The sequence below is a fragment of the Mugil cephalus genome, chromosome 3 (assembly GCF_022458985.1).
Source record: "Mugil cephalus isolate CIBA_MC_2020 chromosome 3, CIBA_Mcephalus_1.1, whole genome shotgun sequence".
Lineage (NCBI taxonomy): Eukaryota > Metazoa > Chordata > Actinopteri > Mugiliformes > Mugilidae > Mugil > Mugil cephalus.
In genome coordinates, this window is record NC_061772.1 from 10,843,513 (window position 1) to 10,863,644 (window position 20,132).

The 20,132-nt window shown below is 40.9% G+C and overlaps 2 protein-coding genes across 2 annotated transcripts; both read left to right on the plus strand.

Annotated features, from left to right (window-relative positions):
- Nucleotides 1–1,722: 1,722 nt before the first annotated feature.
- Nucleotides 1,723–11,726, plus strand: xkr5b (XK related 5b). The gene is made up of 13 exons (XM_047581541.1): nucleotides 1,723–1,942; nucleotides 3,675–3,764; nucleotides 3,866–3,971; nucleotides 4,187–4,353; nucleotides 4,995–5,128; nucleotides 5,243–5,321; nucleotides 5,465–5,634; nucleotides 6,334–6,445; nucleotides 6,547–6,714; nucleotides 6,817–7,007; nucleotides 7,096–7,176; nucleotides 7,342–7,525; nucleotides 8,241–11,726. The coding sequence occupies exons 1-13, from the start codon at nucleotides 1,834–1,836 to the stop codon at nucleotides 8,918–8,920; spliced, it is 2,271 nt and encodes a 756-aa protein (XP_047437497.1). The 5' UTR covers nucleotides 1,723–1,833; the 3' UTR covers nucleotides 8,921–11,726.
- A 1,954-nt stretch (nucleotides 11,727–13,680) lies between these two features.
- On the plus strand, nucleotides 13,681–20,019 carry ctsba (cathepsin Ba). The gene is made up of 11 exons (XM_047581582.1): nucleotides 13,681–13,848; nucleotides 16,407–16,534; nucleotides 16,612–16,697; nucleotides 17,257–17,371; nucleotides 17,603–17,718; nucleotides 17,900–17,985; nucleotides 18,073–18,219; nucleotides 18,546–18,662; nucleotides 18,751–18,879; nucleotides 19,185–19,266; nucleotides 19,388–20,019. Exons 2-10 carry the CDS (start codon nucleotides 16,412–16,414, stop codon nucleotides 19,256–19,258), a joined length of 993 nt encoding a protein of 330 aa, XP_047437538.1. The 5' UTR covers nucleotides 13,681–13,848; nucleotides 16,407–16,411; the 3' UTR covers nucleotides 19,259–19,266; nucleotides 19,388–20,019.
- The last annotated feature ends 113 nt before the right edge of the window (nucleotides 20,020–20,132 follow it).

Here is a 20,132-nt window from a genome sequence, read left to right on the forward strand (position 1 = left end):
CACATTTAGATGTGTTCCTGTTGTTTTTTCCTTTTGTACCTTGTGTAATTTGGTTTTATACAAACTCAGCCACAGTTAAAATCCATCTCTGCTGTTATTGTCAGTGCTTTGTCCAAAGTAGACCAGAGGTGTCGGTTCCTGATGCCCTCCAGAGATCTGTAGAAAGTTTACTATGACGACAAGATGAAGACAAGATACATTTTTAAGGCAAACATGAAGCACACTTTATTCCTGGATATTTCTTTTTTATGTTCTGATTTATTTATTTATTTTTGTGTGTGGAAGGTTGTGATTTACGAGCCTTGCGTGTTGCCTTTTTTTCTGTTACTAATTCTCTTGCACTGTGACAGTCTGTTCTAAACATGTTGAATTGTGTAAGAAAACAGCCCAGGTCAATAATCCGAGCTTTGCTTTTTCTGGCAATAAGTTAGAGCTGAGCTACGCTGCAAAGGGCTTTGGATTCATATGAAGTTATTAACTACAAATGGAGCACATTGACACATACAGTACGTTGCAGTAATAGAGAATTAGGAGTTTTTGAGCCTGTAAATCATAAAGAAAATAGTATTAAGATAAAATGATATGTTTGATACCCTGATGCAATACAGCAGCACATCAAGCAGGTCACAGATACATGCAGTAACTACGTACACTACGCAAATAAATCACCATAAACCAATGTACATAAACATGATGTCTAGGTAAAACCATCATATAATTAACAGCTTTCAACTGCAGACAAAGTATACAACTGCCTTTATCTCAGCAGCACACTGCACACATCATCATCATTATTATTATTTCAACGTGGCGTAAAGAAGAAAATTTCACGTGAACTTCGAATAGGTTTTGAAAAATGCAGAGCAAAATGAAGGAAAGGAAGCTGCGAAACGCTTTAATATTGTTCCGCAAAGAATAACCCTATGGCCACCTTGTCAGTTTGCCCAATAAATTGACCCTGACTTTTTTTTTTTTTTTTAACTGATACAGTGGTGTTTTTATTTGTTCCACCCGTGCTTAAGCGTTTAACCCTGTCCGGCTGCTGTTGCGTGTATGGTGTAATGAAAAACAACAGAGTAAATGGTAGGAAAACAAATATACCGGTGCGTAGTCTGCCAATATGAAAGGGAATTGGAAATAAAGGCCTCCCTCTCACAAAAGTCTCCCCCCAATAATCTGAATCTGAATCCAATAATCTAATGTAATTACAAGAAGTAGGCTACTTTACTTAATTATTCCCATATAATGCCACTAAATACAGATTTAATTTGTTTTAAGAAGATTTAACAGATCATATTTCATAGACAAAACTTTTCTGTCCACCCCAGATCTGATACCCATGTGTATAACACCGAGAGAGTAGGTGAAGAATTGAAAGTAGCTCCCTCTGCAGCACAGACTATATAATAGTGACATGCTGCTTACACACTGATGCTTTAGTGTGAATAATTTGACATGTAATAATTTATCAGTCACAGAGACTAATGTCATACTTTAATAATTTAACTACATTTTGTTGTCAGTACTTTGACTGATAATTGACCATAGTGTCTATCATAGGATCTCTATGTCCTGTAATTAAACGTGAAAAGGGAAGGGGTGACCAGACATTAAATACTGATAATGTTAAAAGTGAAGCCGTCTCATCAGTGTCTTGTTTTACCTCCCTACACCACCAGTGCTATCTCTTTAACGGGACGGGCGGGGACGTTGGGCCGGGGATCTGGGAGCAGGGAGAGCGGGCTGATGCAGCTGGACCGACTCCTCTGGACGAGAACAACACCGATGCGCTGTCACCGCAGAACAATTTGAGAACACGGTCGAGGATTAAACATGAGAGACTACACGGCCACTCCGAGCCACGGAGGCGCCTGCATGCCGTGCTGCCAAGTTTGCGTCTTCGCCTTTACCGCATTTCTCATCGTTGCAGAGAGGACTGCGCGTGAGTCCTACCTGAGACGCACACACACACGCACACATAGACATTCTCACACATACACACACATACACTTAACAAGATGCTGTGTCACGGACGGGACGGTGTGTTTAGCTGATTGTAAAGATGTCCCTAAGCTTAAATCTATATTGCCATTTTTGACTTTATTGTGCGTGTGCGTGTGCGCGCGCTCACGTGCGTTATGCGTGTGCCATCTTGGCCGTAGTGCATGGATGCACAGCGTGACAGCCACTGAGGTTGGAGGACAGACAAGTAGAGACAGCCATTGGTGTGCTTTTGAATCTGCAGTAATTCAACATTCAAAGTTTGTTTTCACTCGAGCATCTTCCTCCGGTTGTATTGTCACGATTAACAGAGCCGCAAAAGACTCTGCAGTCCCCTTTCCTATTTTTTTTTTACATCACGCATGTTATGAAATCCTGCGCCGCAAGACTGCTGACTCATATCAGAGTTTCCCACCTTTAAATTGTGTCGTTTTAAAGTTATCAGTCCTGAATAAAAATCAACAAGAGGCATGTTGACACATTTCAGCGCTCTTTTTTTTGGAGGTCCATGAATGGACGAGGGGATGGGCGTATCCCAGGACGGGGCCTAGTCTGCCCGGACAGCCCGCCTGTTTAGCTGCTGAACCGGGTCAGGTTTCACGGATGGAGGGGTGGAGGATGGCAGAGCTGCAGAGCCCCAGACTGAGGTGTAGAAGGCAGGCAGCTTTGTTGTCAGTAATAACTGTAGATGGGGATGAAGTGCAGAACAGAGGTCATTGAAAAAGTGCATACCAAATGTTCTGGCATTCATCCAGTGATATGATGCTGTAGGTTACTCCTCCTAGCAAAAACTAATCTAAACAGTACAGTGTAAACATTACAGAATACACTGATGCTGTAACGCTGTAATATCAACATGCTGGATCAGAGTACTGTAGTTTACATGCTCATGTAGTATTATTGTGTGAAGTCTGTCTTAACCTTCTCTCAAGTAGAGACAACAGAATTTGATATTGGATTTAAAGCCTAGGCTTTATCTGTTACAGGAACTCATCATTTAGCAGAATGCCCCTGTCAGTATTATTATGCACACTGTTTGGTAATGATGCACTAATATGTAGAAGGCAGTTGAATGTGAATAGATGATAGACACAACAGAGATAATTTGTGCAAACTCTTGAGTAGGTCAGTAACTGTTGCTGACAGAAATAAACATGATATTTCTTTAGTGTATTTTCGAGTATAAATCAACATTGAACGGAAACCCTCAACTATCTTAAATATCCTGAGTGCTGGATTTATGGGACTCTATTAACAGAACTGGGGAATCATTTTTTATTTAATTAAAGAACAAAAATGTTCTGTTAGAATAGAATGAGCCCCTTTTATCTACATAGGGAGCATGTGCGCTTCCACAGTGTGTCTGCTTTGTTGCACCATGTCTGCAACACAAACAAACACAACTTTGACTCTAGAGCAGGTGTTTTTATCCATCTTCTACTTGTAAGGGAGAATGATCCGTTTCAATCTCACCACCAGGTATTTTTACATCTATAAAGTTTACTCCAGTACATGTAAATAAATGTGTTGCATTACAATCCTCAACTGGATTTACCGGACTATGTGAGTGTGTTCAATCATTATGGGTTTATTAGAAATGTCAGTGACAGTCCAAATGAGTATATGAGTGTTGATGGCCTGTTTATATGAGTGTGCTTTCTCTCCTTTTACAGTGATCTACTGCTTTGTGTACTATCTGTGGATAGGTCACAACTACTGCTACGCCCATCTGGCCGGCTTCACTGCACTGTTCCTGCTCCCAGGTGACAACTACAACACTAAACTGACCAGTACATAGACACAGAAGATAAACTGATAGACAAAGAATGATTGAAAATAATGTTTATCACCTCGTGTTCCTCAGGTTGGGGTCCTCAGTGGCTCAGTTATCTGTGGTACCTGTCTGATGGACGGATCCGCAGGAAGTCTCTCAGGTGGACGCACATACTGCATCTCGGTATCTTTAAAAGGTGTGTTGACCTTACATCTTTGTGCTGTGATGAACTTATGACATCAGTAACCAACAACGCTCAAACATTCTGTAATGGTAACACTTTTGTGCTAATTGAAGGGTTGGGCTGAGGTTAAAATCCATCATCACTAATGTATGATGATAATAACTGTAATGTCTCTTTCTGTAACGTCTGCCTCTTTGTTTGTGCTCATGATTGGTTGGCTTTCACAGGCTGTGGGAGTGTATGCGTCTGCCAGATGAGGATGTGTATAGTGAGATCATGCAGCAGGCTGATGCCTCTGCCTTACGTCTGTTTGAGGCCTTGGTGGTCACGCTCCCCGAGACGCTGCTGCAGACCTATGTACTCATCTGCACTGACATAGGACTCAAATCTCCAGGTAAACAAAGCGGCAGAGTTGTGAATGATGAATGTGACTGGGTGAGAGTGAACCTCAACTATCACCAACAGGTTTAGGCTACAAAAGGTAACTCAGAACCAACACCACCCCTGTAAAATCTGTGTTAGATGACATAAAATAAATAGGTGCCCTGTTTAATTGCAGTCTGAATTGTGAAACGAATCTAATAAGTTCTACAATTCTGTGTGTGTGGTAGTAAAGTAAGTACTTGTCCAACTCGTAAGTACTCCAATAGATTTGCAATAAACTCGTTTTAAAGCAGTTAATCTCTATATTTCTCAAATTTTTTTGTCAAAGAAGCGTCTTTTATTGACGTACCTAGAAAAATGAAAGCACAATTCTCACTCCAGCTTTATGAAGCTATGCAGGGAGTTTCTACTTATTGCCTCAGAATCATCCATATATTCTGTGATTTTGGCACCACGTCAGACACTATGATAAACCTAGTGCATACTAACTGCAAAGCTAGTGTCTAGTTAATGGAAGCACTACTAGACATTTCCTGAAGAGGGCAGTGGAGACCTAAACAGGACAGAAAGGATGAAAGGTAATGTTACCCTGATGAATTACATTTCATTTATTTTCTTTCTGCCCCTCTCTCCCGTCTCTAACACCTCCAGCCTCGGTGTGTTTTGTGGTGTGTTTGTTGTCTCTCGCCTGGGCCTTGGTCCTTTACGCCAGAGCTTGTTCACTCATCAGACCTGGACACTTACATATGACCCCTGCTGCCATTCTCTGTCGACTGCTGTGGAGGGTGAGCATATTTAAGCTTTCCAACAACCAGTATGTACAGCATACACGCTGAACAATATCACAAGTGACATTTTGATAAGTTTGCATGTAACAAGTATGTTTCCTCTGTGTGCAGGTCAGCATGTTGGGATCTAGGTTTGCTGTACTCATGCTCTTCACACGTATCTTCAAACAGTGGATCCTGGGAGTGATCGGTAAGACTGGCTGCAAATGCTTCATCTGAACATTTGTTAATGCTGAGTAACACTATAAGCATTGTGTCTAGTTGTACTTGTATTTATTTGCCATATTAGAGGTTGAATATCAGTTTTGATGTGTGTGTGTGTGTTTGTCTCAGGTGTACATTGGCTGGGTGCAACTTTCTGGATGGTGTCCCAGCAGACCGACATCGTAAATTCACCCGGTCAATGGAGCCTCTTCAACCTTATTCTGGGGGCCATTCATATCTTTCTCTTCCTCAATGTGAAGTACGGTCAATCCAGATACCGCATGGCCGGGTTCTACCTGGTATGTGTCTCATCATGATGGAGGTTGTGGGCTCACTGACTTAGTCATGGAAGAATTTGAAATGATGACTGCATGCTAATACATTTCTTCCCTGAACATGTTGTCAAAAACATTATTTTAATGTCTGGTCCCAAATTATTTTAATTTTTTTTTGGAGCCAAGTGTCATATTAAGATAAAATAAGATAAGATAAGATAAGATAAGATAAGATAAGATAAGATAATTCCCCATTGGGGAAATTCAGTGACCAGAAAGAAATTAAACAGGACACAGAGGCACACAGCAAACAACATAAAACAACATTAAATAGAACAAACACAACAGGCAACAAGAAGTACAGTACACAAAGTGACAACAGTTGTGGATAAAGTGACAATGTGAGTATGCTACATATGAGCTCGAGGTGGGATGATCCGCTGGCTGAATGAGCTGCCCATCAGCCACAGCTCCTCATGCAGAGGCTGAGAGGGATTGTTCAATATTGCACAGATTTTGTCTTTCACCTTCCTCAGAGCCACTGTTTCCAAGCAGTCCAAGATCAATCCCACCACCGGGTGGGCTTTCCTCACCAGTTTGTTTAGTCTGTTGACCTCATATATTAAGTAAATAACAGCTAAAACTGAAGTAAATACAGATATTTGCTGGATATTTGATGATGGAGGACTGATATATTCTGTCTTTCTGTTCATTCTTCCTCAGGCAATGTTCTTAGAAAATGCTTTTCTTCTTCTGGCCTCCTCCTGGCTCTTTACCATGGTGTCCTGGGACACTGTGGGCATCCCAGCTGCAGTGTTCTGCAGCTTCCTTATTGGTAAAGCCACATGCTATATTTCAAATTATACAGTGCGTCTGCTTATTATTTGTTTTTGCATGTGTCATTTTTTGTTTCTTTGTTGTCTAATTTTCTTTCAGGGGTGATAGCGTTGGTGCTGTACTACCGTTTCCTCCACCCTAAGTCTTTTGAGATCTTCCAAAGTATTCGCCACAGGGGGATAGGTGGAGCCTGCACGGAGCGTGGATCTACGCTTTCACTGGAAGAGAAAGTCACGCCCACTTTCCATCGCCATGCAACACTGTCTGGTCTGTTCTGTAAATAAATAATTGAAGAATCAATGAAGAATATCTATCTATCTATCTATCTATCTATCTATCTATCTATCTGACTGTGGATATTGTGAACAGGAGGTGGGACCCTCATGGACCTTCCTCGCCAATGGGAGGGCTGGAATCATCACCACTGGCTGCTTATTTGCTTGGCTATGAAGACTGGGAGTATTTCGACTATCTGGTCTGCGTATGGTGAGGGCGGACTAGCCGGACTGATGGGTCTGTCTGAAGAACTTCATTCCCCCGATGAGCATTATGTCCCTCGGGTTCGTTGTATTCTTAGTCATGCTTAAACATTGCCTCAGTGTGATGGTGGACGGACTTATTATTCTTACTTGTTCTGTGATTTGTCAGGTTCCACCTGTTCAGCCGCAGGTTCCTCAGATCTCGCCACCAGCTCCTCCTCCGGCTCCCCCACAGACCCAGACACCACAGGCAAGGCCTTTGTTTATTTGTCCTTAGCAATTTTAATCTAAGACAATAGTAAACTCATAGTTTTCAGTAGATTCAGTGGGACACTACGAGGCTGTATGACAACCTATGTGGTCACAGCGGTTTACGTCTGCAGGCCGAGGCTCACCTGTCCCCCCTTGTGTCCAGGTGACAGAGGTGGTCCAGCCACCAAAGCCAGCTCATGCCAGTATAGTGGCCCGACCGGTGAGGAAAGCTCCTCCCACATCGATCCAGGATATGAGAAGGTTTCCAGAGATCATCCCAGTACAGGAGGTTATTTTAGAAGAGACCGCAGAAGAAGATTCCAGCGCCCCTCCATCAGAGGACAAAGGTTAGATATCAGATAAACACCACACTCTACACAAAGACTCATAAACACAGTTAACACAAATACATGAAGTACAGTTGTTTAGTGCTACACTGTCACACATTTAATCACGTAATACTAGCATACAGTATATTGATACAGAACAGAGTTTGACAGCATCACCTTCTTTTATCTATCAATGGAACAAACACATTTTGATGAGGTGCCACTTGTCCAGCTTCACTGTTGTCTATTGACACAACACACAAACACAGAGAAACATTATCACTTGTCCAGTTTTGTGTTTCAGACCTTCTGATGAACTCCCTCTTAGTTCTAGTTCCTGCCAGCAAAATACAGTGTATGTCTCTTTAGCAGCTAAATGCTAAACTATGTTCACCAGCTACTCAGTAAATATTTCTGGATGTCTATAACTTTATAGATTTTTTTATTTTCATTAGAAGGAGCATTTACACGTAGAACATACCACTTGTAGTTTATCTCATGTTTTAATCTGGACCATGGAAAGTTAAAACTTGACTCTGCTATAGATGATAAGTTATTCAGTTTTCCCTGTAGTTAACATTGTGTGTTGTTATAAGCCATTCAAATCAATTATATCTTAAAGTATTTGTCTGAAATCAGATCTTTTGCAGTGATTAGAGAAGTGCCCCGGTTCTTCCACCTCTACTAATCCCGGTGGACGACTTAACTTTTTAAATTGCTTTTGTTTTCCAAGGTGACGAGGAGTTCCAGAGTGCAGCTTACGGCTCTCCATCACTCTCATCTCCTCAACAAGGTGGAAGCCTCCGCCACATCGACAGCAACGCTGCAACTCTGACAGAAGTCTCGTCCTCCGTGGGTTCTCTGGACATCAAGACGCCCGGCTGGTCACCTGAGCGACGGTCCCCTCTCCTGATCGGTTCCCCGGAGAACAAATCGGGGATCCCCGGAGAATCCAGCACTACGCTGTATTTCAGCGCAGACGCACAGTCTCCCTCCAGTGGGAGCTATCTCGGTTGGGGCTCAGAGCTGTCGCCCTTCTCCGGCTACAGAACCCCCTATCGGATCAGGGAGGCCCGTTTTGTCACATCCACCCCACGAATGGAGGAGCCTCGAGCAGGGGCTGAAAGTCCAAGCCTGACCCCTGTTGTTGTCACTCCCGCCACTCCTGGCACAACACCAGGCGCTACCCCAGGTGGGACCCCTGGTAATTCAACACCTGCCGCTTCAACTCCGGGTACTTCAACACCTGCAGCGTCAACTCCAGGGGCTACAACACCTGCAGCTTCAACTCCAGCAGCTTCAACCCCCGGTGCTACTGCGCCTGGCATCCAAATCGTTCCCCTCACTCCGGTCATTTCCCACGCTCGCAAACAGATGGTCCAGTTTGTGGACAGTAGAGAGAGAGCAGTGTAAGGAGGATAGGGTAATGGGTGAGGAAAATCCTGGGTGAGGAATGGTGTCTTTTCTAGTTTAGCTGTGGCATGAAATCATGCATTCACTAACATCTGGTTAAGAGGTCTTTTCATTTCACCACCAACCATCGAAGGATAATAGACAGTGTAAATTATATTTTTCCCCTTGTGCAGAGAATTAAATGCAGAGATGTAGCGGTGTGTGTGTGGATGCTCAGGAGGGTCGAGGGATAATTAGAGCAGTTGCCTTAGGAAGGTATGAATAGCATGAACCTCCTCATGTTTTTTGCTGTTTGCAGGAAGATTAAAAAAAACTATTTATGTCCTTATGTGAGAAATTAAAGTGGTTACCAGTGACAAATACTGGTTTATAGAGAGAACCGTCAGTTTCAGATTTGGGAGAAATTTCACTTCTATAGTTTACGTTAACCAGTTGCTAAGAAAAGAAATATTAAAATATGACTTTACACAAAGGCTGAATTTTAAATAGCAACAGACAATCACATTGAAACAATAGATATATAAGGAACAAGGCAAAGTATTGCAAAGGAACCAAACCTGCTGACAGCCCGGCTATTTCACTTTTTATTTCGATTTTCTTAACTGTAGATGATGTCAAAAATCCCGTCCGCTGTTCAGGAATCCACTCATCCACTCAGTCCATCAGGTGCTTTCTATGTTGACTGTACAGCACACAGCTGGTGTTTACACCCATCACTGTCATACATGGAAAAACAGACGTCCTAATTTCTTGTAAAATGACTCAATAGAAGTGTCTGTCCTCGTTTCAGTAAAACTATCAGACGGACAAAGACTAAAAGCAAAGGCTTAAAGTGCATATAGCATATAGCTTATAAAAACATATAAAATGAAGGAAGATTTCCCTTTGCTAATTATTTGTTTGCTTTAAATGCAATGCAATAATTTCACTCAGTCTGCACTTTACTACACAAAAGTTACAGCTGGTTCATGGTTTTCCATCTCAGTTGTTGTAGCATGACATTTTGCAAACTACACTTCAGTTGTAACGAGGAAATTTATGAAAGGTCAACTGAGCAATATAGTATATTCAAGGAGAATAACCTGATGCTTCCCTGTTTTAATTATTTATCTCATATTATTAAGTTGCTGATTACATGTTTTAAGGTTTTAGTGAACAAATATCATTTATATTTGACTTGTTAATAAAATTATTTGACTTATCTAGAGGCTTGGATACGATGAAGAACAACAGACAGAAAGAGAGGAAGAAACTTTAATGAACACCTCTGACAATCACATCTTGTCTCTTGTTGTAACTGAAGGAAGTTGAATGGTGACAAGTTATAATGTGTGATACAAGATAGTGATCTGCAGTAGCAGCATTTGTCTGTCGTGTGCGTTGTTAATGTGAACAACATCATGTATAGATTAACGTTTACTTCATTGTTCAAACTAAAACCCCAGATCAGCTTTTATATTGACTGGGTTTAGTAGTTGAGGTCCCAATTAAAACTAATGGGATAATAAAAGCTAAGAGGCATTTATTGAGATGGGAAAATCTTTTTTGATGTAGTTCTTGTAAACAATTCAATTCACAACATTTTTTGCGGCTTATCTATTTGTTGAACCTCCTACCTCAGCAGAAGTGAATTTCAATTACCCAAAACTGATTTATTCTCTTTTTCTGTGTATAACCGGACACAGTTTAACCACCTGTTAAACATTTTAAACACTCTGTAAACTGTAAGGAGACAAAATAGACAAGGAACGTAAGTTCAGAGTTTAAATAAAGGTAGAAAAGAAATGCTGCTATGGGTTTCAAGTCTAGTCGGTGCCAGTATTATGTCAGAGATATGGAAACGTTTTATGTATTTTTATGTATTACATTTTATGGAGCAAATATGTGAAATGCAATAGAATGATCAATGAATGACAATTCCAGTCTTCCAAGTGAATTTGTTCACAGGCTTTAATATTTTGTTGTTTGTTTCTAAACAAAGTGTGACTGTGAAACAGTAACAGATTGTGTCTGGATAATCAGGTGAATGGTTGCGCTGCAAAAAGTGCAACACTGGAGCTATTCTACAGGTTTATGAAAGTACAGAGAAAGATCTGCTCTTGGTAGAACCACTTCATCACACTGTTTCTATCTGATAGCGCCCGTAAACAGCAGGCTTCTGATAGATTGAAGAGTCACTGCATGTTACTCATCCATACAGGCAACCAGAGAGTTGTATCCACTCATATAGAGAAAGAAAGCACTTACTTTAACACATGCACATTATAGTAGTTAACACATGCTTGAATGTATGTGTATGCAGAGCAATAGTCCAGCTAACGAAATGTATCTTAGTGGAAAAAAATATGTACGCGCACGAGTTTAGGCTGCAGCGACACACCGATTATCATGACTCAACGCTTTGCCTTGTAGAGAGACAGCGTGTGCTGCCATGCTTGTCTCATGTGTGTATATTGCTTTGTAATAGCATAACATGCTTTGCTTCCCGTGCCTGTTGTATATAAGAATATTCACTTTAGTTTATAATTCAATTCATTTTGTATTTTTTTATATGTCACCACATTTGTTATGTTACGTTCACATCTGTTATGAAATCTGTGGACAAAGTTCTGTGTTGAAGTTTCACACGTGAAGTTGTTTCAGATAGTTTTTGTTGACAGAACTATGTAGATTGTTGACTTCATCTACGCACTGGATGGCCTCCATCACCTCATCTCTGCAAGGATTTCCACAGAACAACTGTGGTTGGTAGTAGTGACGCATTAAGTGTGCTGTTGATGTGACAAAATAAAGTCATTAATCATGATCCGCGAGTGCTCTGTTGTGTTGCATTCATCAGCCTCAGTGATGTGTGACTGAATCACAAATTAAATGTTGAGAAAATGAACCTCTCAGTGCATGTGCAGAGATGCAGAGATTTGCAAATGTAGGGCTGGGATAATGTGTGAGAGGGATCCTCCCTATAGTCTTTGTGCATGGCATTCCTATGCTACATGTTTATCTAATGATAAATGAAATTAGGTATTATTTCAGTATAATATTAGTTAAAATAATAAATGATTTGAACTAGACTTTCACACAGGGGGCATCTTCAATAGATCAGATATTAAAGCATCAGAAGCAGCAGAAATCACCTTATTGTTTAGGTAGTGTTTTAAATCAATTAGTTTTCTTTTAACTTAATTTGTCCCCAGTTGTAATCAGCTACCCAGCATCCAGTGTGTCACTGTCCATTCATCATAGTCTCACTCAACCTCAGACTGTAGTCACATGCAGTATGTGTTTCTAAATAATATTCTCACAAAGTAACTCTCTTTGCTTGCAAATGAAAGTGTATTTGGTCACTTACGTTTGCCGTACAAATGAGGAAATGAGGATATTCTTTGTTAAAATGATGATTAAAGCTGCCGTGTGGTGCTTACAGTATTTTCCCCAGTCTGAAAGTCAGATGACAGTCCTGTAAATGGGAAGAGAAAGCAGTGAGACAACATGTTCTTTGTGGTAAGTATTCATGGTAGAGACAAAATGTGTCACAATCAGCTATCAATCACAAGATGTTGTTTAAATTGAAGTGATGATTAAAATAAACCATGCTGCTGACAGCATTTGCCATATACTCCAAACCTCTATGCATTTATATAGTTATATATAGTGCACACATAAAAAAAAAAAAAAAAAAAGAAGTAAGAATTATTTGCAACTAAGAAGTGAGGATGATGTTCACTTTTGGCCTTTGCTGAAGGAAGCAGTGACATTTGTCAGAGGGGAAGTGAGCTGCAGATTCATAGCTCTTCAGCGTTTCCAGATCTCAATCTCTGTTTGGAACAACTGTTACTGTCATTTATCATAGATGGAAATCTGGTTATTTTACAGCATAACATAAAACTAAAAACAGCAAAAAAAGACTGTAAACTTTAACATGTTATATAAAAAGAGGCAGCCCAAGTAAAAAAAGAAATCTTAAGTAAAATGTGTAAGTATCATCAGCAAATACAAAATGCTCAAAGTATACACGTAAAAGTATTCAGTATTCATTACATGTTGAAATATGCTCTGTCAGTGTTAGAGTTTGACATTTTGTACCACTGGATTATTATTTGGGATCAATTAACACACACGGTGCTGACTTTATAGCCTAACAGATCGTTTACTGTTCTAAATAATGAATTCATGGTGACATGTTAATGTTTTAAAGAAATCACTATTGTTCTTAATCCTAAAACCCAGCTCCCATTTCACACCATTTAAGATTGTAAACCAAGATCCTCTGTGAACTCAGCTTCACATATTAATAATAACTCCTGGCTGCAATGTGTTTGGCCTCTCAAGATCGTGTCTATATTCAATTTTTAAAATGTTGCCCAAGTTTGTACCACAACACAGTAATACACTAAAGGAACTCGTACAGTAGGATAGTGTTGTGCAACTGTCCTATTCTGTCAGATAAACGTACTAAAGTATAGCAATGTTCAAACTGTGTGAAATATAAATACTTGCTTCTTACTTTGCAACCCTGCAAAATCTATTAAAACAAAAATACTTTCGCAAGATTTTCACATGAACAGATGAAGTGTGAACTTTAGCGCCACCTGGTGGAGATCAGCTGTGCCCGTTTTAGTTTCAGCGTTTTAGTTTGTCGGATCCACGTTAAATTCATTGATTATTTATGATATGGTGTGATAGTTCAGCTCTAACAACACAAATAAGACAAGTCTGCAGCAATAAAAAGGAGGAGGAGTCTGTCGTCGGTGAGTATGACTGAGTCGGTCAGATCACATGAGCTGAGTTCATGTGACTCATTCACGTGCTCTTCTCGGGAATAAATAAAAAGAGGGCCGTGTTCAAACCCACAGTCTCACTGTGACCTGGCACACCTGGACCCGAAGATCTGACCCAGTTCACACCAGCAGTTGGCAATCTCACTATAGGTAACAGTTTATTTGTTATTATTTATTGTTTCGTTCCCTTTCGTTACTTCCAGGCGCAGAGTTAGCGGCTAGCTAACCCCGAGACACGAAAACACGCTAAACCACTGGTTTGACGGGTGTTGACCGGTTTGTAACAGAAAATGTGTGTTTACTGATAAAGTGAAACACTAGTCGTTAATGTTTTTCGTGTAGCTCTTTGTTCATGTGTTGCTGCTGCTGTTGTTGTTGTTGTTTGTCCGACCTATTTTTAGCCTCAGGGTCAGAGAGGATCAAACATCAGAAACGCCTGGAAAACATTTGCGAAAACACAACTATATCATTAACAAAGGACCAGTCACCTTCAGAAAGTACAGATAAATGTTAAATGAACACGAAACTTAATACTGAAATCTGTAAAATAGAAACTGAAACCGTCCTTCAGACGAGGGAGAGGAGTCTGCAGGTTTATTATGTTAGGATCATGTATCTGTTACAGGGATGAACTTCGTTGTAAAACCACCACACTGGTTTAATTTCATACAGTCACAGTGTGCTGGTCAGTTCAGAGAAGTGAATTATGAAGTAAACTATATTAGGCCCCAGGTCCTGTCCTCAAGCATGATGTCAAGGAACAAGGAAATGCGTTTTATTTGAGGACAAATGGAACAGGGCCCGGGTTTACATTGCAGTGTTACACAATTATCTGATTAGGTTGTACAGTCAACTAGAACAGACAAGCTTTGCTTTGTCCCGACTGTACTACAGCAACTTTTTTAAAAGAGGTTGAATTCAACTAAATGCGGTTCATTGTAGGATTTATGTGATCGGTGGTGCTGAGGTGCTGAGGGGTCTGTGAGTGACTCATCCAGTCCTGTCATATCTTTAATCCTCCCACACACTGAGGAAATGTCACGGCGTCTTTACGGCCTTTAAGACTCTATGTGGTCAACACCAGAAATAAACAGTCAGCAACTGAAAAGTGTGAGCTGCTTTGTTTCCGATATTTTTTTGGAGATGTGAAACTGCTTCTTCAGAAAGTCCTGGCAGCCCTCTACCATGACTCAGCAGCAGCGTCCTCGGCCTCCTCTCTCTGTGGGAGCATGTGGAGAGTAATCAGGGTGGAGTTGTTGAAGAAGGACAGCTGTGAAAATGAACAGGGTCACTTCCTCAAATCACATCCAAATAATAGTTTTAAACTACTGGTTTCTGTGGTTGAACCCACTTCTCTTGAAATGTAGAGAAATCACTAGTGTCCTTGAAACTTGTCACTTATTGTTGTTTTTAACTTTTCCTATTTTGACCTCAGTTAATTGTTATTTGAGGTTGACGGCTACAGTAATCATATTATTACAGGACGCATACTACGATAACAACCTGTTACTTCACGATTTAAAATACTCTGACTGCGTTTTAGACGGTTCACTGGTTACGTGGTGAAAAGTGGGTCTTCGGTGCATGTCTATCTGTAGCGGGAATCTGTTCTTCTTATCTGTTCTTTCTTCCCTTTGTGTACTTTTTTCTGACAGTAATTACAGTAGGCTCATGTGATATAAAACCAGTTTCACTAGACGTCCGATATGATGTAATTAACAGGAAGACATGCATAAACAGGTGTGCTTACTGAACAGGCAACTGTTCAACTTGCAACTTTCAATAGGAAAAAAATATGTCTGGGTGCCAACAAAAATGATATTCATAATGTATATAATGGCAGTTGGCGCATTTGGTTTATTTGGATTCTGATAAAATAACATGCAGCACTTGAGGGCAGTAGATCTTCCCGTCATCACTGTGGCGCCGCTGGTATTGATTTTGCTGAGCTTCCTGCTCATCTCGAGCCCGTTCTCCTGTTTAATGGAAAACATCATGATCTCTAATGGAAGTGATCTCAGTTCTCTCCGCTCTACTTCACCTTCAATAGTATGTTCTGTATTTAATTTGGGTCTTTTTGAGATTTTTATTTTTTATTTATTTTTTTAAATCTACAAGGGTAAGGAGGGGTTTCCTACTTCAGTATTGTGGCATTTTTCTGCAGCATGAATTTAAACCCACAAGCCGATGCCCTGCACGGAGCGTTGCGAGTGTAAAGGCATTTTCTTTACCTTTGACATTTAAGTCTGGTGAGTTGGTTGAAATGGGTGGATGGCTTATTGAACATGCGCTGGTGCAGTGTTTAACCACTGGAGGAGACTTTGAGCAGCATGACTGAGAATAAAAGTGTTTTCTGTGCCACTTGTGAACATTGTGTTCCACTTGTAGCTTCAGCCATGTGGCCATGTCTTATCATCTGTGACCTGCTTCTTTTTTTTTTTTTTTTTTTGCGCTGGCCTTGTAGCTTCATGAGCGTGTCTGAGTGGGAATCTTATCTGGTGTCGTGCATCTAATAGTGCAAAGTCTTTAGAGCGCTGCCTCTACTAAAATAATTCTTTGAAACTGAAACATGTTAACAAAGCTTCAAAACTATGTTTAGGTTTGGGTTTGTATCAAATTATAAATTATTATGTTACCGTAGCCCGGAGCTTATGGCTGCTGGATATGATGTCAGCTCCTAATGGGGTTTTTCCTCTCGCGTCTTCCAGGCACAATGTGGCACTCAGCCATCCTCCTCCTGGCTGCCAGCCTGTCGGTGAGCCTGGCCAGGCCCCACATCCATCCATTGTCTGATGAGATGATCAACCATATCAATAAATTAAATACAACTTGGAAGGTAAGATTTCCTTTTCCTTCAGTTAAGAATTCAACCAGATGAACTCGGTCTGACTCAATCTCCTCCCTGTGCTGCAGGCTGGTCACAACTTCCGTAACGTTGACTACAGTTATGTCCGGAAACTCTGCGGTACATTGCTGAAGGGACCCAAACTGCCAATCATGTAAGTCTTGCTTATAATTTGTCTGACGGGCATCTACTTACACATTACGTCACCACCCACAGGTGTTCCCAATAAAAACATACAATAATATGGGTGGCTGACTTATTGTGTTACACTGCGGTAGCATAAAGTAAAGATGTGCCCTGTGTAACAACACTCATAAGTTTCCTGAAGAGTTTTTGAAGGTCAGTGTGGTGACTGGTCATCAGACCATGTCGTCCTCCTCTTCCTCCTCACGCCTGATTTATACAAAAAATGGGCAAAGAGGTGAAAATGAGGCTGGTGGGTGAAACCTTATCTGCGACAGCACGCGCTGAGAGTGACCACACCCTTTAATAATACATGGCTTTAATCTTGATATGATTAAAATGAGTTGTATTAGAATTCCACCCCACACTGTCGAGTATTTTAACTTGAAGGTCCATGGGGTTTGACTCATGTTTTTGAGGAAGCCTCTAGTCGTTTGAGGAAGTGAGACTTCAGCGTTGGCTCCAGTTTTCAACCTCCGAGTTTGCCGCTTGAGTAATTCTCGAACCTGTGACTGTGTTCTCTTCTGCAGGGTTCAGTATGTTGGAGACGTGGCGCTGCCCAAACAGTTTGACGCCAGGGAGCAGTGGCCCAACTGTCCCACCCTGAAGGAGATCAGAGACCAGGGCTCCTGTGGATCCTGCTGGGTGAGATAAACACTCGCTGCTTTAAAAAAAAGAAAAAAAAAAAAAAGTTATGACGTGCAGCTGGGATTATTTGCCTTCAAGGGTTTTGTAATATGTACAGCACATGATAACCTCTATTACACAGACCCACAGTTCAGATGAAGTCAATCAAACATTTATGCTGCTGTAAAGTGAAATCTCATTCGTGCACTGTTGCCCTCTTTGATTTGGTGGTTACTTCTTCCCCCCCAGGCGTTTGGTGCTGCAGAGGCCATCTCCGACCGCGTATGCATCCACAGCAACGCCAAGGTCAATGTAGAGATCTCCTCCGAGGATCTGCTGACGTGCTGTGAAAGCTGTGGCATGGGGTGAGAGGCAGCGATGTGGAAACACTTTCTCTTTTCGCATTGTTACAGAATCAGTAGTAGGAGGAGGAAAAAAAAAAATCACGAGTGCCTCCTGTTATTGGGCACAATGGACATCTGAAGTTATGTCAATGCGCAAAGCTGAAATATGTGATAGTAAAAGATTTTTTTTCTGGCTTTTAAGATGCAATGGTGGCTACCCTTCAGCTGCCTGGAACTACTGGACCAAAGAGGGACTGGTCTCTGGAGGTCTCTATGACTCCCATATTGGTGAGTTTGTTTCCTATAGTGGTTCACACACACGTGTGCGTGTGTGTGGGCATCTACAATAATGACGTCATACGTTTGGGTCTACAGGTTGCCGGCCCTACACCATCGCCCCCTGTGAGCACCATGTGAATGGGAGCAGGCCTCCCTGCACTGGGGAGGGTGGCGACACACCCGAGTGCATACACAGCTGTGAATCTGGATACCAACCCAGCTACCAGGATGACAAGCACTACGGTGAGGAGACTGTTTCCCAAATAACTCTAAAATGAGCTGTGTTTGAGGGTATTGGCCAGTAATTATAAAACACATTAATTTACATTTAAATTAAAAAAGGATTTTTTTTTTTTCTCGTCGTGTGATTGCTTCAGTCTGTTGAAATGCATTTGGTAAAGTTAATTTGAATAATAGATGGATGATTTACTGTCTTGACTAAGTATGCTTCATATTTAACTGAGTCATTACCCCACTAATTACCACTAGTTACTACATGAAGCCCTAATGTTGGTGAACACACACACACACACATGCAGTAGAGGAACCTAACTCAAAGTGTGTTGCAGGTAAAACATCGTACAGCGTGCCGTCAGAGGAGGAGCAGATCCAACATGAGATCTACAAGAACGGCCCCGTAGAGGGAGCGTTCACAGTCTATGAGGACTTCGTCTCGTACAAGTCTGGTAAGAATACATGCACCAGTGAGACATGTGGTATAAACAGTTCTGCGTGGAGGTGTGTTAAATGTGTCTGATCTCCGGTTCCTTGCAGGTGTGTATCAGCACATGTCAGGATCTGCTGTGGGTGGACATGCCATCAAGATCCTGGGCTGGGGAGAGGAGAACGGTGTCCCCTACTGGCTCTGTGCCAACTCCTGGAACACTGACTGGGGTGACAAGGGTGAGTAAAAACACTGAATTTACTGTTGCCACGAAAATAGTCATTTCTTATATAGTGTTTGTGTGTGTAAAAGTGACAATTTTTGTTGGAGCCAATACACTGGTTGTACTAAAATAATTTCACCTTTACTTAAATAATGAATCTACCAATGTACAAGTCTGTTATGCTTTCATATGTACAACTCCATGCATTTTAAAGGTTCCCGCCATATTTGTGTGCGTCTGTATGCAGTCACACTCGAGACGTGCATGTGTTGCTTTCTTGATTGTACGTTGAACTAACGTCGTTGTGCTTCTGATCTTCAGGGTACTTTAAATTCCTGCGTGGGTCTGATCATTGTGGTATTGAGTCTGAAATTGTGGCAGGAATTCCCAAATAAAACCTCAGGTAAGACAACAAAACATAAAACATAGTAGGATATAAAGTATTGGCCAAAAGAAACCAATGTTTACTTTGTGAATATAATGTAAAACTTCAGTGTCTCAACAAAACTGTTTTTCTCTTGCAGGGTTTTATCTGCAGCATTATGACATTGTCACTAGAGGGCGACACACACTGCTTGGAACTACAACTAATTTTTTTTTTTTTTTTTTTAATAGTTAAAGCCAACGGATCGCTTTGTGCACACTGCATGTGGTTTTCCTTTGACAGACAGGACTCACTTACTTTAGGTGGATTTACAGATGGAATAGGACGACACAGCAACAATATACCTGAGCACCAGATGCCATAGTTACACTGCGTGGTTCAGATTAGGTCTCGTCTTTCACTTCGTATGACAAGCAGGACACGAGAGGAATATGTTATTTTTTTTTTTTGCACTGGTGTACAATGTGGACTTTATTTTGTGAGCAGAATGATTGTAGTTGTGGTTAATTAAGGACAAGAAGCCTGTTTGTTTGAATGAGTAATTTGTGATAATCACAGCTTTCATATTGATTTGCTACTTTGAATTCCCTACCAGTGCTACTCCATATGTCAGAACGTACTGTCTGGAACTTGTGCCTGTTTGTGTTTTTAAATTTTAGTATGAGATTTTTTTAAACACTGTTAGAAATTAGATGCGAGTGTTTTTATCTGTCAGTATTGATAATGTCGATACATTGCTGTTTTGAATTGAATAAAATTTGGTTTCAACTACGTGTTTGTAACATTTATTTTTACTTATTTAAAGCCCGAAGAAGTTAGATGTGACACATGAATACAGCAGCAGAGCATTCATTCTTAAAAATGTAATCCAAAATGGTGAAGGT